Source organism: Camarhynchus parvulus, chromosome 2, assembly GCF_901933205.1.
Source record: "Camarhynchus parvulus chromosome 2, STF_HiC, whole genome shotgun sequence".
NCBI classification, from domain to species: Eukaryota; Metazoa; Chordata; class Aves; order Passeriformes; family Thraupidae; genus Camarhynchus; species Camarhynchus parvulus.
This window is the reverse complement of record NC_044572.1, coordinates 105,038,454-105,058,896: the sequence shown is the minus strand read 5'-3', so window position 1 is coordinate 105,058,896 and position 20,443 is coordinate 105,038,454. Positions and strand designations below refer to the sequence as shown.

The 20,443-nt window shown below is 40.7% G+C and overlaps 2 protein-coding genes across 5 annotated transcripts in view; one reads left to right on the top strand and one right to left on the bottom strand.

Moving 5' to 3' along the window:
* Positions 1-1,914: 1,914 nt before the first annotated feature.
* RIOK3 (RIO kinase 3) lies at positions 1,915-12,935 on the bottom strand. The gene is made up of 13 exons (XM_030943866.1): positions 12,598-12,935; positions 11,749-11,870; positions 10,785-10,930; positions 10,553-10,657; positions 9,887-9,996; positions 9,028-9,171; positions 8,006-8,133; positions 6,926-7,111; positions 6,285-6,444; positions 5,191-5,271; positions 5,013-5,102; positions 4,599-4,706; positions 1,915-3,508 (listed from the first exon to the last, which is right to left on the bottom strand). The coding sequence occupies exons 1-13, from the start codon at positions 12,661-12,663 to the stop codon at positions 3,407-3,409; spliced, it is 1,548 nt and encodes a 515-aa protein (XP_030799726.1). The 5' UTR covers positions 12,664-12,935; the 3' UTR covers positions 1,915-3,406.
* A 4,510-nt stretch (positions 12,936-17,445) lies between these two features.
* The window catches only part of TMEM241 (transmembrane protein 241), a 55,126-nt gene continuing 52,128 nt past the window's right edge, over positions 17,446-20,443 (top strand). For all 4 annotated transcript variants that reach the window (XM_030943955.1, XM_030943954.1, XM_030943953.1 and 1 more), the window contains exon 1: positions 17,446-17,584. In XM_030943955.1, coding sequence (XP_030799815.1) covers positions 17,513-17,584 — 72 coding nt within the window. In that variant the 5' untranslated portion in view covers positions 17,446-17,512. The remainder of the gene's footprint in view (positions 17,585-20,443) is intronic.

Genomic DNA, 20,443 nt, shown 5'->3' with positions numbered 1-20,443 from the left:
GACTCCAACTGGTGTCACCTATCGGGGCACTGCTCTGGGAGGATTTATTCTGCTTTTAAAAGCAAAGCTAGTGGACTTTAAAATGTCAGGCAAGCAAAACCACTGTCCTTCTTAACCAAGTGTGGAGGCCGCAGCAGCAGCCTGGGGCTTTTGGCCCAGTCTTTTATAGTGATTTTAAAACCAGCAAAACTAAAACTTTTATGTGGAGAAAAAAGGGAAACAACTGCTTCTGAGATCTGCCTTTATTTGTCCACAATTACTGCATCACCATGTCACTATTGATCCTGCTCCTTGGCGGGAAACTGCTTTTTAGTGTTCAGGAAAAATATTAATAAGGCATTATTGAAGTCAAAGTCTGGCTTGGTCCTCAGCATTTATGCTGAGCATATATTTTAGTTTGGACAACAAAACAGTGATGGGATTTTTTTTGTTGATGGGGATTTTTTTTTGTTCATGCACTGGCTAATGCCTTGGCTCACTCGCTGTAAGCCTTACATTATGATCTAGAAACTGTGTGAGATTATCAATTATGTATTTCCTTATTGGTTTAGAAAGGAAAATTTAAAAAGGGGTGGGGGAAGACTAAGATCATAACAATTTTAAAAATATCAGATTAAAATGGTATCACAGTTTAGTATGGGAGAAATAGAAATTTAAGTACCAGTATAATGCAAACAACTATTGGATGACTTGTGACCAAGTTAGTCCACCTGCACTAATTTCACATCAGATACTAAAGAGATTTCACATAAGGATACTAAAGTCACAACTAAGAATTACAACGAGCTGTTTGTTCTGCAGAACCCTCCTGCATCACCAAACAATTCTGTTAACTGGAGATGACAAGTATATCCAAAGCATTTGAAGTGTCTTGAAGTTCATAAGTTTTTACAAAGTAACAAAATTTATTGCTTTTTAGCCAGAAGTTTAGTTAATCCAGGGTGAAAAATTAAGACATTTAAGAAATTCTACTGATATTTACCCTAATTCTACTGACATTTACCCATTCCTACTTCTCTAAAAACCAGCATGGACTTCCTACAATTGCAATAGAAACTGAGGTATCTTTGAGGGGAAATCAGCAGACAAGTAAATAACACACACAACTTGTAACTCATCTGATAGTAATAAACGTTAATGGCCAACTTCAAAACTAAGATTCTATTTGCCCAACAATAATCCTGGAAACTTTTATTTCAAAGGACTCCAGGAAAATGCTTCTTTTAGCAAATTCTTGTTTTCAACTACTTGGAAACAGGCTCAGGTGTCTTAAAATCTCAAAGCAAATTTCTGAGCCAATTTTACTGCTGGAAGTGAAAATATATTAATATATAAGAAATATTATATAGTGTATAATACATAGTATATAATGTATTTGGGCCCAATAGCTTTAAATTATACTCAAGAAAAATTACTTCATTTATTTGGGGTGCGTTTGGTTTTCTTAAGCTTGTGCTAGACAGATTTTAGCAAGAAATTAAAAATGACAGTAACAACAGAGGCTTTGACCCAAGCACAGAGATACAAGCAGGGGCCTGTTTCAAATAGCTCAAAAAACACCCTCCTTGCTTCCTGTTATTTCTGCCTTCTTCCTCTCTCTTCATGCAAATAGCTGTAGCAATCAAAAACTTCCTTGTACAAGAACATTCTAAGGCATTAGACACTGTTCTGAGATATTTTCCCCCCTAACAAATGTTAAGAATATTAAAACTACTTTTAAGCCAAGAATAGGACTATTTTTTTGAAAAAAAGCCTTCTCCTCTGAAGGAGATCTGGATCTCTTTGACAACAGCAGCTTGTAGTCTTCCTAAAGAGGTTAGCACTTCCCTTGCAGTACCTAGTCTGTCCTTTCCCTGATACCATTATTTTGGGAAACTGTTTCACTGAGAAATTCAGAACAGACTTAAGTATCTGAAAGATACAAGCTCCTTTATTTCAAAAGTAAGGGGCAAATGCAAGATACTTGTCTGATTTAGAAAAAGGAAGAGGATCCAAGTGTTGGTATGAAACTGGCAAAACCAAGGTTGTTTACTGTTCCTGTAGCACCCACCCAAAGAGTAATTTTTATATTGTCTGGTCCTACCCTAAGACTGCTCTAGCGAAGCACCAAAGATCTATGAAGGCCTCCATGATGCAAAGAACCATGCAAGAATACCACCACAAGATCTTAAATTTTTACTTCACCACCAGTTTTCCAACAAAAAGAGATTAAAAAGTCACTTTCACAGCACACTGTGAGGTCACATGTAGCATCACTAGATTCTGCTTGATAAAGAGCAGCATCAGAAACTAGAAACCAGAAATCAGTTAAAAAGAAGTTGATTAGAATTCCTTAATTCCAAACTATCCCACCACATCAGTTCATCTTTAAATGTGTTTTTTGGAGACAAACATCAGTAGATTTTTAGAAGATGCTCACCAAAAAAAAAAAGTAAAAAAAAGACTGACATTAAGAATAAATAGACTGTGGAAACCAGTATCAGTCATCATTATTTCTAAACAAAGCTTTTTTTGCTTACAGGTGCAAAAAGAATACTCAGATTTGTCTGTGATTATCTTTAGGGTAAAAACATTTGATGCTTCAAACTGATATTCTAGGTATAGACAGGATTATTATAGTTTTGTTTGTGGCTTATACCAAGTTCTTGGAACCATTTGTGTATTAAGAGTGAAGCTACCTAAACTGACTCTTTATTACACATACATCATTGACTCAGGATTTCCTGGCATGTCACCAAGGAAGTCCTCTGCTGGTTGGATTTCAAATATATTTCCCATATAACACCCAATGGCATTTACAGAGATAATTAGAGCCACATTCCCTGTACTTCAAATGAAAAAGTCCAGACTTCTGCATTTATAAATATATTACTTTGCTAAATTAATATTTTCATATGATCGCAGTGCATAGTTTGCCTTTTCATTTTGCCCTTTGTGGAGATGGATGAATAACACTGTGCCCATAAAAAATGTTTCATTAGTTTTCCAAGTTGCATTCGGAAAAAAAAGAGAGGGACTCTTCTAGTGTGCTTTCCCACTAGATACTTCGGACAATATGATGATTTTTAAAATTTTTTTTTAGACTAAAAGATATCTAAGCTCTGAATCATGCAAAATATGACCATCTGAGCTACATTAGTCTAATGTAACTGGGCAATTGGTGAAGTTGTCAGTCTGTTTTAAAGTGGTAGTGACAGTCCATTCTTACAGTGCCGGCCTGATGAGTGGGACAAATTAAAAAAAAAAGCAAACCACTGAGGCATCACCATATGCTTGCTGTGTTTTCCATTTTGGTATTCCCAGCCACCCACTCTCTTGACATTGGCAGTTGACATTTACCACTGCACCAACGTAGTTAGAAGCAGTAAATTTGTGTTTTGTTTCGTCCGCAGCTACAAACTCAGTGCTATTCATCATATATAGGTGGGTCTCCCTCACTAGAAAACGTTGACAGTTTCTTTCCATGATTCTGCACGTGATCTTCATTCATCTTCTCCAAAGCTTCAATCTAGAGAGCCAAAAATAAAACCATGCTGAAATCATAAAACCATGCCAGCAGCAGAAGGCTTCTAAACAGCATTAAAAAGTAGCTTTTGAGGCCAGAGCAGGTACGTAAAATGTTGCTATTTCAAAGAGTCAGTCACATGTAACAGCTCAAATACAGCCAGGTACACCTGGAAATATCTGTTCTCAACAAGTTACTAAAATGAGCAGCACTCCTTTACAGTTTGAAGCTATGTAACTAAAATGCACCAGGGAGGACTGGATGATTTCTTAAGACTTCAGCTGTATTCCTCAAAGTACAGAAGTGTGCCTTTCTCCAAAGACACAGAGATTGTGGAACTGTGGCACTGTGTTCCTTTCATCTCTTTCTTACTTTGACCCACTGCCCCAGGAATCACCTAATTACCAGCTCCCACCTACTCCATGCTGGACTAGCACAAACCTGCAATGTCATTAGTAACTAGGGAGAGTAGAATTGCCACATTGCCCTTACTTTAAGTAGAAAATATGGAATGTTTGACAACTAGTTTTTTTTAAAATCTGATATCAGGACACAGGCCTTGAGGAGTTACAGCCAAAGGTGAAAACTAAAAGCCAACAGTGACCAAAGATTCCTAAGTCCATATTCACATTAGCATGATTTTAAGCTTCAAAATTAAAAATCCTAGCCTAAACTTTAAATTCAAATAAATTCACATCTAAACCATGAAAAATTAGCAGTAGAATAATTATTATTTTTAACACAACTTTCCTTTTGTTGTACAACCTTTAATGCATGTAAGGCAACACAACAGCTTTTAAACTAAAACAGATCACTAGATTTGCTTTAATGCTGAAATGAAGCAACTATATTCAACATGAAGTCTTTTCTGCTTGGGAGCAGGGTTCAGGAAAGGGGGTGGAGAGGTCTGTCAATCTAAGTTTCTGTAAGTGGTTGTAACTAGGTTGAAATACTCAAGGTTTTAAAAAGAGATGCAGAATGACTGCTGAAATTTTACTCACAGCAATCACACAAACTAAATCTGGAAAGTTAAGATATTGTAATAGCTACCATAGCTAACCAAATTTAAATTGTTAGACAGAGAAAGCTATACCTCTGCTTGGAAGTCTACTTCATTGTCAGCTGTAATATTTAAACCTGAGACAGCGTTGAAGAGTTCCCGCTCATTAAGTGCTTCTGCCACGCCTCCTTTCTGGAAGAACTAGCCAATATAACGAGCACACATTAAACACTTTACTACACAGAATAAAATATTCCTTTGACTTTCCCCAGTTACTACATTTACCCAAAATTACATTTTTGTTTTTGCTGACCCACAGATAAACGTAACTGAAAGAAGTTTTAAGTTCTAGTGGTATAATTTTACTTTTCCACATTTTTTTCACTTTCAGAGATGGACACTATCAGCATGGAAAATGTGCAAGAGTAATCTTCTGCATATCTAAGATATCTTGTATCTTAGAAAACATGCAGCATAACAGAAGATTGTCAGACAAAGAGGTCTTACCTGTGAAACATTCCTGCAGTCTCTGAACAAAAACTCAAGTCCATGAGGATGGGTTGGCTCCACAGACTGACTGACATCAATAAGCCAGACCTGTAGTCACAGAGAAATAGCAATTAACTTTGTATTAGTGTTTCACAGTAGATAAAACTTTCCCCCCCCAAATTATGAACAAACTCACCTTCCCATCATGCCAAAGCATGTTGTATTCACTCAGATCTGCATGGACCAGGTTGCACTCCCTATACAACTGCTGCATCATCTGCAAGGAACCAAATTAATGAAGGAAGTATGCTACACTCCAAATAAATACTGCTAGCACGACTTAAAAAAAAAAAAAACACCAAAACAACCCCAAGCTTTCTCTAATCACCCACATAATTTACTTAATTTTTACCCAAGTCTTCAATATGCCTCCATCCAGGGAATTGCATTTTTGGCAAAATGCCAGGAAACTAAGTTTTTATCACTGAGCTTAGCTTTGGCAAAGTCAGAAGAGCTACTCTGGTAACCTCAAGTCAGCTCTGCCAAGCAGTCCAAGTGCAGGAGACAGATAAGCATATTCTCTAAATACATGTCATTTTCACTCCTATCACATGGGGAGAAAGTCTCACAGTTGTAGAGACTGAGTCCTAACCAGTACACAAATTCACTTAAGACATAGCTGTGTTGCTCACTGGTCTCATTCATTTGAGACCTAGACCACTCCTGTTACCAAGCTGTTGGGCTAGTTGTCTGGTTGGGATTTTAATATCTATAACATAATAATGAGTAGACAGTTAGCAGCTGGTGTGTTTGAACCAAGCAGATAATAGGAAATTAAAGCATCCACCATGCAATGTTCTAATTAATTCTCCAGTTTCTAGGTTTGCTGAAAAGGGGGCGGGCAATCCACTGGAGAGTGCTTAAGCATTGTAAATTAAGTGTTTGGTAAGCCCAGAAAGACTTCAGAGAATTTTCTAAACCACATACCGCTTCTGTAAAAGGAGGACTACTTGCTCACAATTCCTCTGCTGCTAAGCATCTGTTTGTCACCAAATTCCAGTATGTTTTCCACTCAGATTAAGATTAAATTTAATTGTATATTTTTCAGTGCACACTTTCTTAGTGATTCTAAGTCACACATTAAACAGCAGCAAAATAAGACTTTGGACTTCGTATCTTGACAATTATGTAAGCATCCTGAAAAGTAAATACGTGCTCATCTGTCCTTACAGTTACTCCCTTAAAAGAAAATACAACCCAGATTTGGAGGAGAAATCAGCATCATCTTACATTAAGAATCTGATAGTAGGCCTTTTTCATATCTTCACTACTAAGTGTTACATCCTTTAGTTTAGGAGCTGGGACTTGATCCTGGCCAATGAAAGACATAACCAAGACGTGTTTCTTAAGGATAACCACTTGAGGACAAGGAATTCCTGCATTTTGCATTCTGTGAATCAGAAAATAGATACTGATGAAGAAAAACAGAACAAAAGCTTCAAAGCCCCCGAAGTTCTAGTTCCCACTATCTCATTTGCAATCTGAGAGCTGTGTGAAAAAACTGATCCAGAGTAAACAAAGTCTTTGAAAGGATTAAAAACTGAATAATTATATATATTGCACAGTATTTTACACAGGAAAATTCAGATTCTGAAGTTATAAGTTAATCTAAAAATGCTCACTAAATACTAATCACTTTTACAACTAGAACCTGTTAACTTCATGAGCCTGTAAATTCTCCTGCAAAATCACTGAAGATGCTGACACAGCTTATTAAACTGTGAAAAAACCCAGGGGCTTATTCAATCTGTGCCAGGTTGTATATTATTTTGGCCTAAAAGTCAAATACCCAGACATAGATTATCTGCCTTAAACAGAGAACAGGAAACTGACAGGTATTTGGCAACTACACTTTCTTTTTCTTTCTTTACCTTGTTAAGTTATGCATTTCTTTCTCAGCCCACATACGAATAATTTTTCGTGGATTCAATTTACTGAAGCGGTCTTTAAACCTGTAGTCATCCTTAATGTATTTGTCACGGTTCTTGAATTCATTAAGAGTTGTTTTAAACACTTTGATGGCACATTCTGGAGGAATAACTTTATCTTCAGTTGCACTGCTCATGGAAAAAGACAAATATATAACAAAGTTAACTATTCACATATTTACAAGCAAATGCATGGGTTTGGGTTTTTATACATTGCCACATACTGCTATTTTTAATATAAGAGAGGATCTAATTTTCTATCACATTTAGAAGCCAAGTTATGTTTATAACAATTCTATGATTAAACTTACATATGAATGTTTGGGTTCTGGCATTTTGATTATAAGTTGCTTATCAAATAGGTTACCTCTCCCGATTTGTTAAGGCACATCTCCCCATTTCCAACTTTCTCCCTTGACATCTCTAAATACATTATTTTTATTTGAGTTTTATTAGTTCTTTCTCAAACATCACTGGTTTAAAGTCAGTTAAACACAATGCAGTTGCCATAATGCATTCTAATCCTTCCAGTATGGCAGGAAGGATTCACGAAGTGAGCAGCATCCCAACACTATCCTCAAGAAAACCTGAAAGTAACAAACAGCACCTCCACTGAGCTGCAAATACAGAGCTGGCAACAGAGCAAGCTCTATGGAAATACAACTTTCAGGTAGCCCAAGATCCTCACGACAGCTCAGTGGTCTGGGGCAGGTTGGTGGGAAGAGTCTCTCAAAAACCTCAAGATTTCTTTTTTTATAAAAAGAGTACATATTTTTCCACAGAAAGTCACGGTGGATTTGTCCCCATTCATTAATAGCCTCCAAGGAAGAAAGTGGGGATTCTTTTACTTTATGGTTGGTATCATTTGGTTTTCAGATTTTATTATTACCTGCATATACATAAATACAGCCTTTAAATCTCAGAAATAAAAAAGGTGCAGATGTTTAAATATTTCTGTGCTTTCTGCTTTTTAAACAATCTCTTGTACTTAAAGCTATCATCAGTAACAAACAATATACTCACTTTCCTCCATAGGCATGAAAAACAACAGATTCTTTTCCCGTGCTGATGCAGCCTGTGATGGTCTCCAGCATCCCAGAATTGACCATCTTATACAGAAGTAAACGTGTTTTAGGATCCACTGCTTTCTCCTACAAGAGATGAATAGAATTAATAGGCAAGACATGAATACTCAATTCAATAAAGCAATTCTTTGCTTTACCGTGAGTTTAGAATATTTATATATCACAAGAATTCAACTAAGTGGAAAGAATACTGTATTAATAGAATTTCTCTCAACTGACAGAAGGGAGAAAAAAAGCCAAACCAAAATAAACATCTGAAGCAAAGCAAATCTGCTTCAGGACTGATTTAATGATTTAATACTCTTAGTTTCCCATCAGCTGTGCAGCACATAGAATATTTTACTAATTGCACATATAGACTGTGGCTCAACAGCACTTTCTACAGGGTTTTCAAGAAGCCTTTACAAATCACAAATCACAATATGCCAAGTATTATATTTCTTTGATATAAGTAACAATAAAGCAAAGCAAAACACATAAATTTGAAGAAGTCCACATCAGGAATTACCAGAGGCCCTACTTCAAACTCACCCATACAGTCTACCAAGTAAACTCCTAAATTATTAGGTCAGTTGGTCACCTCATCCTCCTGAAACTTGTTATGAAGACAGATATTTAGAGCCATATGGTTCAACTGCAGAGGATTAGTCCTCTGGATGTTTCTATAAATAACTTCCAGGCAGTTTATTCAACATAGCTGATTAAGAGACAAGTTTAGAAAGACAAAGAGAAAAAAACAGTAGCTGCTTGCTCTTACTTCAACATGGCTCTCACAGTAATGCAGCTCAAACAAAGAGCCTTTTTCTAGAAGGAGCTAGCTGATATCATTTCCTTCAGCAATGTTAGCATAATGTTGCTTAGCTGTTTTACTGAAAATGGAATGTTGCAAGAAGTTACCCAGCAGAGTTTAGCTATTCCACAAGATAAGGAGTAGATAGAGAGACTTTATTAAAAACATACAGCAGTGGAGTGCTCCTTCTTCTCATGGAGCCTTGCACTTCGACGTTCCTCAGAGTATGCATGCTGTTTTAAGGCATTGAAGACTTGGTTTGACAGCTTTAAGTCCATCCCAATTCCATCCCCAACTTGGAATTCAGGTGCAAACTACAAGCAGAAATAACAGGAATTTAAGCATTGTTACTAGCAGATGCCCAAAGTTGTCACAAACAGAAAATTCTCATTCTGATTTGAAAAAACTCATGACAGATTTGGACCTATGTGAAATCCACTTTTTTAACATAATGACAACATTGCACAAACACACTGCTTTAAACTCAGAACTCAAAGTTCTGCCCAAATTGATATGAGATTACCTAACATCCTGCAAAAATAGCACTTGCAGCATTTCCTTATTTACAAAAGTTGCACCAATTACCTTAAAAACAATGAAAGGTATGTACTAAAGATAAACAAACTGAAAAGCTGTAAGTCAAACAATTGACTGAAAATAAGTTACTTGGCTCATCAGAAAAAATTAATTAGAAGAAAGATTACACAACATCTATCCTTTTCAAAAATAGCTTTTGTGTTTTATTTGCTTGTTTGCCAGAATTGCTGATAGTTTTGTTTTCCCAAAACAGTTCTATGCAAATTCTTGAATTGCTCAATAACAAACTACTTTTAAACAGAAAACCCACAAAACTCAAACTGCCAATGTGAATAACCAATAAAGCAAAGACTGCATTGCTTTCATCCAACAGGGAAAAAAGAAAAGTCAGCACCCTACCCAGCAGCACTGGTGGACAAGCATTAGTTCTTTGGCTGAACTGCAGCATTCCAGTTTTACACACAAAATAAGTTTCCCTAAGCTTTCACTTACATTTTCCATGCGAGCAGTGTTTTTTCTTCCACATACCACTTCATCATGTTTTGTAGTAATGTCTTTTCCTTTTCCTATGAAACCCCTTCTTGGTGTAGTAGTAGGTTTATCTGCCAGCAGTGAGAAAGAGAAACCAAACTTTACATCTAAACAAACATAACCAATGCTCATAGAAGTCCCACAATATCCACAAAAGTAATATAATTTTATTTATAAAACAGAATAAATTACTTCAATTGTATGATCTTAATACAGTTTTCTCCTATCCTAAGCATGACAGCTTCTTTGGCTATGATGTTACAACTTACTTCTCTGTCTTCTCTGGGGTGTCAGACACATTTCTGCATGCTACAACAGGAGTACTCAATTTTATGTACAGATTATATGTAACCATATAATCCAAACGCAGATGACAGATGAGCACATCCCACAATACTTCCCATCTACACTGGTTATTTTGCCAGATTCAGTCACTGAAGCCAATATACTGGCAGACAGAAGCCTGAAGTTACCCACCCAACCTCCTGCTGACAACTCCCATTGAGGTGACCTGATTTTAAATGTAGCTGGTGTCTCTCCTCACATTAAAACAAGACCTAATTTAACTCTGTCATACTGTCAGGTCTATTGGCTGAAGAAATTCTATTGCTTAAAGCTGTCACATACCTGCTCTGTATGGATCATGACGGGTATCCTGCCAATCAACCTCATCCTCTGAGCTGTCACTGTCATAGGGATGCACCTTCCGATAATTTTCAAAGGATATGGAGACTTGAGAAACAAAACAAATAAGCATGTCTGTGATTATCAGGGATTGCTACTTTCTCACAGCTCTGCCAATTTAAGCTAAGTGCCAAGAACAGCTCCACAGCAAAAATATTCCTTCTGATGAAGGTACCTTTGCTATCTCCGTTGATCTTCTTCTCTTCACGCCGAAGCTGCGCATCGTATTCCTTGTCAAATTCCATCTGCAGCATCTGAGCTAGCATTAGATCACTAGAAGTGTCAATATTTTCTCCTGTAATAAATGGTCCTTCAGCAGCACTACATAAGATGAAAACAGGAATTTTAAAAAAATTAAACACAGCAATCTAAGCAGAAACACTGCTTTATACCGCTTTCCCACTCTATACAACAGACTTCATGCAGAGCTGACAGAAAGGAATGGATTTCAGCTGTCTGCCTCCTCTCCAAGCCAACACTAAATATTAATAGATTATGACTTCATTTCTCTTTGCTACTCATTTACGATGCAAATTTTACTTAAATTTTTGCTTGTTTACCATTCAGCAAGAAGCATTAAGCTCTATTTTTAAGATGTCCTTCAGGAAAAAAAAAGAAGGCATCCAGGTGTATGCATTTGTATACCTTTTTATATGTTTAAAATATCCCAAATAGTGTTGCTCTGTTCTGCTTCACAGGAAAGATAGCCAAAATTCTACAAATTTTGGACCTAGTAAGCTCTTGGCCTTTCTTTAGAGCTTTCAGGTAGTGGGAGGATACAGGTGATATATCTGATAGTTCTCAAAATAACATTGTACACTGTTGACAAGAATTCCTAAAAGGGTAGAAAAAACCCATTTCTGATATTTCTCTAGATATAGCTCACAGACCATGTTAACACCCCCAGAAAATGCAAAGAAAACATCAATAAGGAAGGAAGAGCAACAGAGAAGAGAATCTAAGGAAGACTTTTAGCTGGGGAAGCCATCTTCACTGAAGAAGATAAAAGAAAGCAGAATTAGGGGCAACAGGCAAATAATTTACTATATTGCTATGCACTGAGTGCATTGTAAAAAAATGCACGAGAGAGAAGATGGTTCACAACTATGGAGAGCGCTAATCCAGGACTTAAAACTTACGCAACCACTTCAGGAAAAGCAGCATTTTCTTCTTCCAGCTGCAATTCTTTTGCCAGCTGTTCACTCATTACATCAGCAAGAGAACATGATATTGATGTTGTGCTAGGGGCTCCCCACGGACACTGTAAATAAACATTTTATTCAAGTCAGCAAGACTTGTGCAGTGGCAACACAACAATCAGGATAATTAGCTATCGCTGGCTCCAAAATAAGCTCATGTAATCTTGTAAGGACTCTTCTACAGATACTTGGGGAACTACTCCAAGAGTAGTGTCATAAACTCAATAGAGAGAACGGGGGTTGAAGGGAAAAAAGTCAGTTTGTCAGTGTCGGTCTGGAGACAGGGGTAAAGCTTCCCCAGGAGGTTTGCATACAAGCAGACGCACAACCTATGTAAAACTTCTCTTGGAATAACCCAACAGCTTACACCCAGCTTCCTGCCCCGCTCCTGGAGCCCTGAAAGGTCAGCCATGGTAAAACATGCCATCTCAAAACCGCACCGGGACACAACACCTCGCTCGGGGAGGCGGGGGCTGGGGACCGACGAACCAGGCAAGCCGAGACTCGCTGCCTACCGCCCGGATAACCGAGCTCACTCATCTCCAACACCCTCGGAGGGAAGCAGCTCAGTTATCAGGCTGCCACAACAGCTCTCACTACCAAGGAGATAATTGCCGGTAGCAGCAAACCGCGCTCGGGTCTCTCTGCCGAGTGACAGCCACCCTGGTGGTGCTGGCACCACCTCGCAGCGCCCTCTCCACGGCCTCGGTTCTCCTCCTCCTGCTCCTCCGGCTGCCCGGAGCCGGGACAGGTTCGGGCGCGGCCCCGCAGTGCCGGCACAGCGCTCACCTTGCTCTGCCAGGCGGGGCCCGGCCCGGCGTCGGGCGCGGCGGCAGCGACTCCCACCGAGTCCATGGGGCACGCAGGGGCGGGCGGCGGCAGCAGCGGGCTCTCTCCGCGGGGCAGCAACGCTCCCACTGCGAAACCTTCCGGGTCCTCCGCGCTTCTCCGCGGCCGTCGGGCGGCCCATTGGCCGGGGGTGACCCGCCTTTCCGGTGATGTCACCGGGGCGGCCGCGGCCTCACCTGCGCCGTGCGGAGCCTGCCGGCGGAACCTCCGCCCGGCCGCCCCTACCCGGGGGCTGAGGGGCAGCGCCGGGCTGAGCTGAGCTGGCGATAACGCGAAAGAGAGAAATTAAATAGTTGACGTTTGCTTTTTATCTCGGGAAGTAACCAAGGGAACGGTGGGAGGGGAAGAAAACCCAACAAATCAAACAGTAAGCCAGGCAAAACAAATGGATGAAATGGAGTCCAGAGAAGGGCAATGGAGCTGATGAAGGGTCTGGAGCACAAGTCTGATGGAGAGCAGCTGAGGGGGCTGGGGGTATTTATCCTGGAGAAAAGGAGGCTCAGGAGTGACCGCTTTCTACAACCGCCTGAAAGGAGTCTGGAGCCAGCTGGGGGTCGGCCTCTTCTCCCAGGCAACAAGCAACAGGAGCAGAGAACACAGCCTCAAGCTGCGCCAGGGGAGGTTTAGATTGGACATTAGGAAGAGTTTCTTCACAGAAAGGGCGATTAGACACTGGAATAGACTGCCCAGGGAGGTGGTGAAGTCACGGTCCCTGGAGGTGTTTAAGGAAAGACTGGGTGTGGCACTCAGTGCCCTGGTCTAGTCCACTTGGTGTTTGGTCATAGATTGGACTCAGTCTCAGAGGTCTTTTCCAACCTAATTGATTCCGTGAAATGAAATAGTTGGCATTTGTTTTTATTACAGGAAGTAACTGAAGGAACACAAAAAATTACAACAAATTAACCAAACCATAAGCAAACAAATTAATTTTATCCCAATCCTGTAAGTCATTGTAGATATAAATTGAAATACTTTGTATGTGACTTGCTGCCTTTTATATCTCGATTTTATATGTAATATTTATCTGGAAAATAGTATTGTGACTAAAGTGCCCTATTGCCAGGACAGCAGCAATGGGATAGTGTTTTGCTACGACACATTAGGTCTACTTGGGCAAGTTTCCTTAAAGGAAGGAGGCAAGACCTAGAAATCTCCTCTGGCTGGCTCATCATCATCTGTTGAAGGTATCTGTCTGCAGTCAGACAAATGCACTGTCACAGTCACTGCTGACAATCTGAAAACCAGCCTAGGAAAGCTGGGTGGCTGCAAGGGCAGAAGTTGTAAGGGGTTCTGTGGCATGCCCCAGCCTGCTCGGAGTAAGTTCCCTGTTTTACATCTAGCAAAGCCTGTCCTGCCAGGCAGGCTCAGTAAAGGCCGTTCATATCAATTCTCAGCCATGTAAGAATCAGCTTCGTCGGCCAAAGTTCCTCTTATTTGTCCTTAGCAACCTGCAATGACGTAACACATTACAATCTCCTAAGACACTGTTCCAGAGTTCATTACCCCAGAAAGTTCCCCTCTAAAAGACAAACCATTTGGAAGAGGGTAGGGACCCAGGCTGTAGCGCACAACCTGCAGGCATGACACAGGCTTGTGCCACGAAGGCATTTTAGGATCATACTATCATTTAGGTTGTAAAAGACCTTTAAGATCATGAGGTTCATTGGTTACCACAGCACTGCCAAATGCTAGTGAGAGTGGCTTTGTCTGGTGATGCAGTACCAGCATGTTTCTTACCCTCTCTGCACTTAGCCCTGGTGAAAAGAGATTATTTCTTTTCCTTTGCAACTGCCTTCTGGGGTATGAAGATTGCTGTCATGCTCCCCTCTATCTTCTTTGTCTAAAATTAACAGCTTTATATATGAGCAGAATATCAAAGCAGTGTCCTGCTGCCCTGGGAAAAAATCATTATTCTTGTACAGCTGTACAAACACTGATTAAGAAAATGGGTTTTGGTAGGTTTTGATTCAGAAAGACATGAACAGTAACTAAATATTCCTATGTGTTGTTATTAAGTTTTTCAGTTTTTTTCAGTTTTCAAAAAGAAGTCTTTTATTTTAGTCTCTTAACTATTTCCTGATTAGGCCTTGATCCCATGACCTCTCATATGAATGGATCAAGCTTTGAATTGAATTGCGTTAAAAAGAAATGTTTTGTGAAATTATGTGTAAACAAAATAATTTGCAACACGTTCATACCTCCCAATAAAAATTGTTAAAAATCTAGATAGAGCAGAAACATCCCTTCATATTATCAAAATAATTCCAAAGCTGCATAGTGATTACTTTGTATGTCATTCAAGTCAGTCCTGATAAACAACATTAGCAGAAATTTACATCTTCATTTTTAATCCCTCACTGTAAGTGGCATACAGGAATTCAAACCTGCTCCTGTATTTGGCTGTAAGAAAATATATCATCTTTGCCCAAGTTTCCCACTTGTACTAAGAAATACTGCAAAAAGCTCAGAGATATCACTGTAATATTTTGCATGAAAGTGATACCCCACTGTAATAAAAAGTCAAAGGTACTCTTACTGCATGCTTACATTAGTCTTTGTAGATATCCATAAACTTTACCTACTCTTTTTTAAAGCTTTACGGGCTGAATTTGTGGCACAATGCAAAGTGTGCCTTTGTTTGCCAAATACACATTTGACATTTGTACATAAACAGCTGCTGTGCAAAGTGGAAATGCTGTATCACTCACCCTGCCATCTCTAACACATCCATTACAGTGGCTCATCAGTGATCTCTGTGAGCCTGGATGGACCAAACATTTTAGCACTGGAAACTGATGTCTGTGTTGGACCACCACCTTACAAACCAGATAGGATCATGTCTGATGCACCAAGATAAATTCAAAATACTTGAATTTATCTTGGTGCAGGTCAGCTGTTCAGCTGTTGCACTCTGTCGACTTTGACTTTAGAGGCTAAACATAGCAGGTTAGACAGGCTCATTTAGTGGAATTGACCACTTAATGCCTCCCTCCCTCCCTCCCTCCCTCCCTAGTTTAAGCCATGCTCATAAATAAAGTTCCTTATTTATGCTGCTTTGCTCTGTCCTCTAAAAAGAGGGTGTACGTGTACAGAGAGGGCCCTGTACTTTGTGTTACCTGAACAAAGTCAAGGTAAGAACTGCAAAGATAGGGCCTTGCTAATACCAGGACTGGGAAAAACAAGACTTAGCTAGGCCATGATAAAAGATCACCCAGTAACCATGACCTGACAGGGCGTTTCTTTTCACCTGCCTGGGATATTTATAGTTCACACATCACCAGTGAATCATAGAATCATAGAATAGTTAGTTGGAAGGGGCCTTTAAAGTTAGCCATCTAGTCCAGCTTCCTGCAATAAGCAGTGGCTTCTGGTCATGAGTGTGAGTTTCAGACAAAATTTATTAGAGCAGCCCTCCCACTGAGCCATGAGGTGCAGAAAAGACCTTTATAAATTCCTGCTCAGAGAGGAGCCAAGGTGCAGCTGAATCCAATCTTAGCCTCAGACTGTCAGTGGTTTAAGTTTAAGAAATTATAGAGGTGTGATTGAACTTTTGTACAACTTTGTCCTGTAGGATAAATTATGGCAAACCAGATCTATTTATATAAAAATGAATGATATATTATGATAAATTATTAGACAAGGAGATCTTACTCAGAATTACTTACTACACACTATAGAAGATACAACTACTAGGATAGGATGGTACAGTGCAGTCTATCAGAGCAACTATATTAAAGCAATTCTGAATAAAACTAGCAGAAAGAAATAGTTATTAAAGCAGAGATTGATGTTATTCACCCATGCCAATGACCATGGGCAAAATCTCTTTCACTCAGCCTTAAGGACTAACTCTGGTGTCCCCACCAGGGGTGTCCCCACCCAAAGGAGGAATCTTCATACACACTCCAAGAAAGGATACAGTAGAAGAACCTAACCATATGTAAATGGACTGGACTATTTATAGTGTACAGCAACTGACTGCCAGTCATATATCTCCAGGTCAGCTTAGCAGCTTGTCTGCGAAATCTTTACCTCACTGTCAGGATGCTAATTTGAGGCTGCTGTGTCAGACTGGTGTTTTCATAATTCATCACCAAAACCAGCTTGATGCCCTCTCTCAGTCCACCACTGGACTAATAGCCTGGTAAATAAGGCATTGTCCAAGTTGCTTGATCACATTCCAGGGCAGGGCATCCTGCTAAACGTCTTCAACTAGACCAGGTTGCTCTGAGCCCCGTCCAGCCTGGCTTTGACCACTTCTAGGGATGGTGTATGCACCACTTGTTCCAGCCTCTCACCACCCTCACCACCCTCATCTTCCTTACATCTAGTCTAAATCTGCCGTCTTTCAGTTTTAAAGCTATTCCCCTACCACTACATGCCCATGTAAAAAGTCCCTTTGCAGCTCTCTTGCAGGTCCCCTTTAGGTACTAAGAGGCTGGTGTACAGTCCCTCCAGAGCGTTTCCTTCTCCGGCCTGAACATCCCGAACTCTCTCAGCCTGTCTCCGCAGGAGCGGTGCTCCAGCCCCCTGATCATCTTTGTGTCCCTCCTGTGGACTTCCTTCAACAGGTCCTTCCCGTGCCGAGTGCCTCGGAGCTGGGCGCAGCACTCCAGCTGGGGTCTCACAAGGGCAGAGGAGAGGGCACAGTGTCCTCCCTCCCCGGCCGGTCACCGTTCTGCGGTGTCGCCTGGGCGGCAGCTGTGCCCGGGCTGCGGCGCTGCGGCCGCTCCGGCCGCCCCGGGCCCGGCACGGCCGCCGGGCGGCAGCAGCGGCCCCGCAGAGGCGGCGCCCGCTGAGGCGACGTGTCCCCGGCCCGGCCGATGGCCGCCGCCCGCCGCGCCCGCGCTGACCGATGTATTTGAAGAGGCCGGCGGGCGGCCTCGCCTTCTGCCTCTTCTACCTGGCTTCCAGCTTCACCAACAAGGTGAGCGCGGGCGCGGGGCCGCCCCGCACTCGGACGGGCCGGGCGGGGCGCGGGGAGGTGCGGGGGCGCCGGCTGCCGGTCCGCGGCTGCGGGAGCGGGGGGCCAGGGAAGTGCAGGGATCCAGGGGCGGGAGGAGGAGAAAGAGGAGAGACGGTGCCCTGTGCTTCCCTTCCCTGCTCCGGAAGAGCCGCAGGACCAGCCCTTCCCGGACGAGACTACCCCACGAGTGAAAAAGTCCGTGGCACTCCCGGCAGTCGCCCATCCCAGTGTGCTCCCCAAACTGCGGATAGGATGCCGGTTTCGTTTTGCTCAGTGTGTAACAGCTTTACCCTTCCACGACAAATGAGTTCCATTATTGTCTTGTTTAGGAGGGCAAGGAGGTTAACATCATATCATTCCAATGAATGAAGTGTTATAGAGCCAGAAGTTATGCTGCACTGAAAGTATCGCTGATGCTGCATATATTTCATTATCGGGTGTCTGGCAACTGCACTCAGTCCCAAAAGAAGATCTGTTAACTGGAGCAATGATATCAACTATCCAATGGAAAAATGTGAAATATTCAAAGTAGTATTTTAGAAGTGAAACAAATATTAACTTCCATGGCAACTTTGTTCCTTTGACTACTTAATTAACAGACGAATTAAGGACAAGAATTTTGTTCTCCACTGTGTAACAATTTCGTATTAGTGTTACTGAAGTGTCTAAGCATAAGAAGTAAGCTGAAGATGGCCACATTGTGAATAAAATTGTATAATTTAAGCATAGTTTGAAAGTAGTTTTTTCACTCTGGGAGGAGGAGTTAGAGTAACTACTCCATGCTATCCTGTTTGTCAGAGGGTGTGTTTGTATTTCTGGTGCAGATTTCTGAAAGAAATAAATATAGGTGAAACAATCAGGGTATGAATATTCTGAGGGAGGATTAGAGAAAAGCAACATTTCGGAGGTGAAAATGAAATCTTTTCTGGGCATTGGCCAGTGGTTCCAAGATCCATTTGCCATTAAAGATGCCCAGAAGTAGACTGAAGTCCAGACATCAAGCAAAGTTGTAGGAAGAGATAATGCACTTGATTTGACAGACTGCTGGGAGCAGTGATTAGTTAAATAGAAAGGGGCTAAAAGGGCTGCCAGGTTGCATCATGGATTGGGAAGGGTATTTATTTGGCTTAACTGGGCTTGAGAGGAGGTCGTAGGGACATTGACATAGGGCCTCCATTTTCAGACCTGCATGTAGGTTTTAGTGTAATAAAGTTAAAAATAACCAGAATATAGACATTTCACTTGTTGAAGGTGGTGTGCAAATGCAAGCAGGGGTACAGATGTGTAGGTAGATCATCCTGATTTAAAATGCATGTGGCATTTCTGACAGCTGTATGTGTAAAAGGACAGCTGTATGTGTAAAGGCATGAGAATCAACATGCCTTGTCTCTGTATACTGATGCCAGTTTCTTAGTGACACCCCACAAACCTGAAAACTGGACCTTGCAAGGTGCTCAGCAGAGTTTTCTCTCTGCTGAAAGCTTTCAGCTTCTCCTTTTGCCCTTGACAGCTTCTGCTGGAAGGAACAGCAGGTACCTTTCATTTCCTCTGAGGAAGCTTCAATCATTCTTCTCCTTTGCAGAAGTGGTATTTATCTACTTCATCGTGGGAAGTTGTTAGACCTGGAAGGGGCATTTATTTGTGCCTCATATTTGCATATATACATATTTAGTGTGAAGAGACACTAGCATCCATACGTGCAGGCCCAGACAAAGCAGGCTAAAGCAATGACACAGATTTTGCTTTTTACCCCCATGTATTACATCTCTGATGGGCTTTATGGGCTGCTTAATATTTTACACAATGTGTAAGCAGAATGTTAAGTCCGTAAGATACATTAGCCATAAGGAGACAATTATGTTTAGATTATTGCTCTTGGTTCTGCCAAAGATTGCCTGTTTGGTATGATATGATTTTAATTGACTGGTGCTTATGGCTTTTTGTTCCTGTTAATCCTTTTCCATTCAGTGTGATGTATGGACTGTGTTCAGAAAGCGAAAGTGCAATTCAGATGACAGCCTTCTCCATTCTTCAGTGTGTACTTTCCGCAGTGACTGAGGCAGTATCCAGCAGTTCTGGCCTGGGAGGAGTCACAAATGAATGGTTTAGGTCACTCAGAGAATCACCAGTAAAGGGATGGGCAAAAGCAGATTTAATATTAAAGTGAAATCACAATAAAGTTTGTTGGTGAGGTTCATTCTACTGCCATCAATACTACATTATTACAATGTTACATCATTATTGCATTACTACATCATTACATCTATGCCATCATTGTTAGATGGTTAAAGCAGAGAGAGAAAAATCAAACTAAAATCAATCAATCTAAAAATCAATAAACCAAAAATTATCTGCATGGAAGTAAGAACAGGAAAGGGAATAAGACACACTGAGTCACAGCATTCACAGCGGACCCACTTAATTCCAAATTTGATCAATGGTTTAGTCTAAAGGTTATAACAGCACTTAAGCATAGCAGCTCTTAATCAAAAGCTTAATTTCAACAATTTAACAAAAGATTTATATAGAATTTAATATAGACATGGCAGTGACTCACTATCTTACTTACAAACCTAATGTACTTAAGAATCAGAGAGAGCAGTATTCATAATGAATTTGCTACAGCATATCCACATTCACACACACTCAGACCTAAAGGGACATGTACAAGGTACACCCAGGAAAAATTACCCTCAAATTCAGTGAAGTACTCACTTTGTATGTCCTTGCATCTTCTTCAAGAGCAAAAGGTTGAGTCTTGAGTAGTGGTTGGTATCAGCCCAGGATCCATCATTGTCCTTCAGAGATCTTCCAAATGTA

Excerpts from the sequence above, each read along its gene's own strand:
- RIOK3 (XM_030943866.1), bottom strand. The coding sequence starts at position 12,663 with ATGGACTCGGTGGGAGTCGCTGCCGCCGCGCCCGACGCCGGGCCGGGC. Across the intron at positions 9,172-9,886 it reads ACACTGCTCGCATGGAAAAT|TTTGCACCTGAATTCCAAGT; the intron begins GTAAGTGAAAGC and ends TTCTGCTTGTAG. Across the intron at positions 5,272-6,284 it reads CCTACTATCAGATTCTTAAT|ATGATGCAGCAGTTGTATAG; the intron begins GTAAGATGATGC and ends GGTTCCTTGCAG.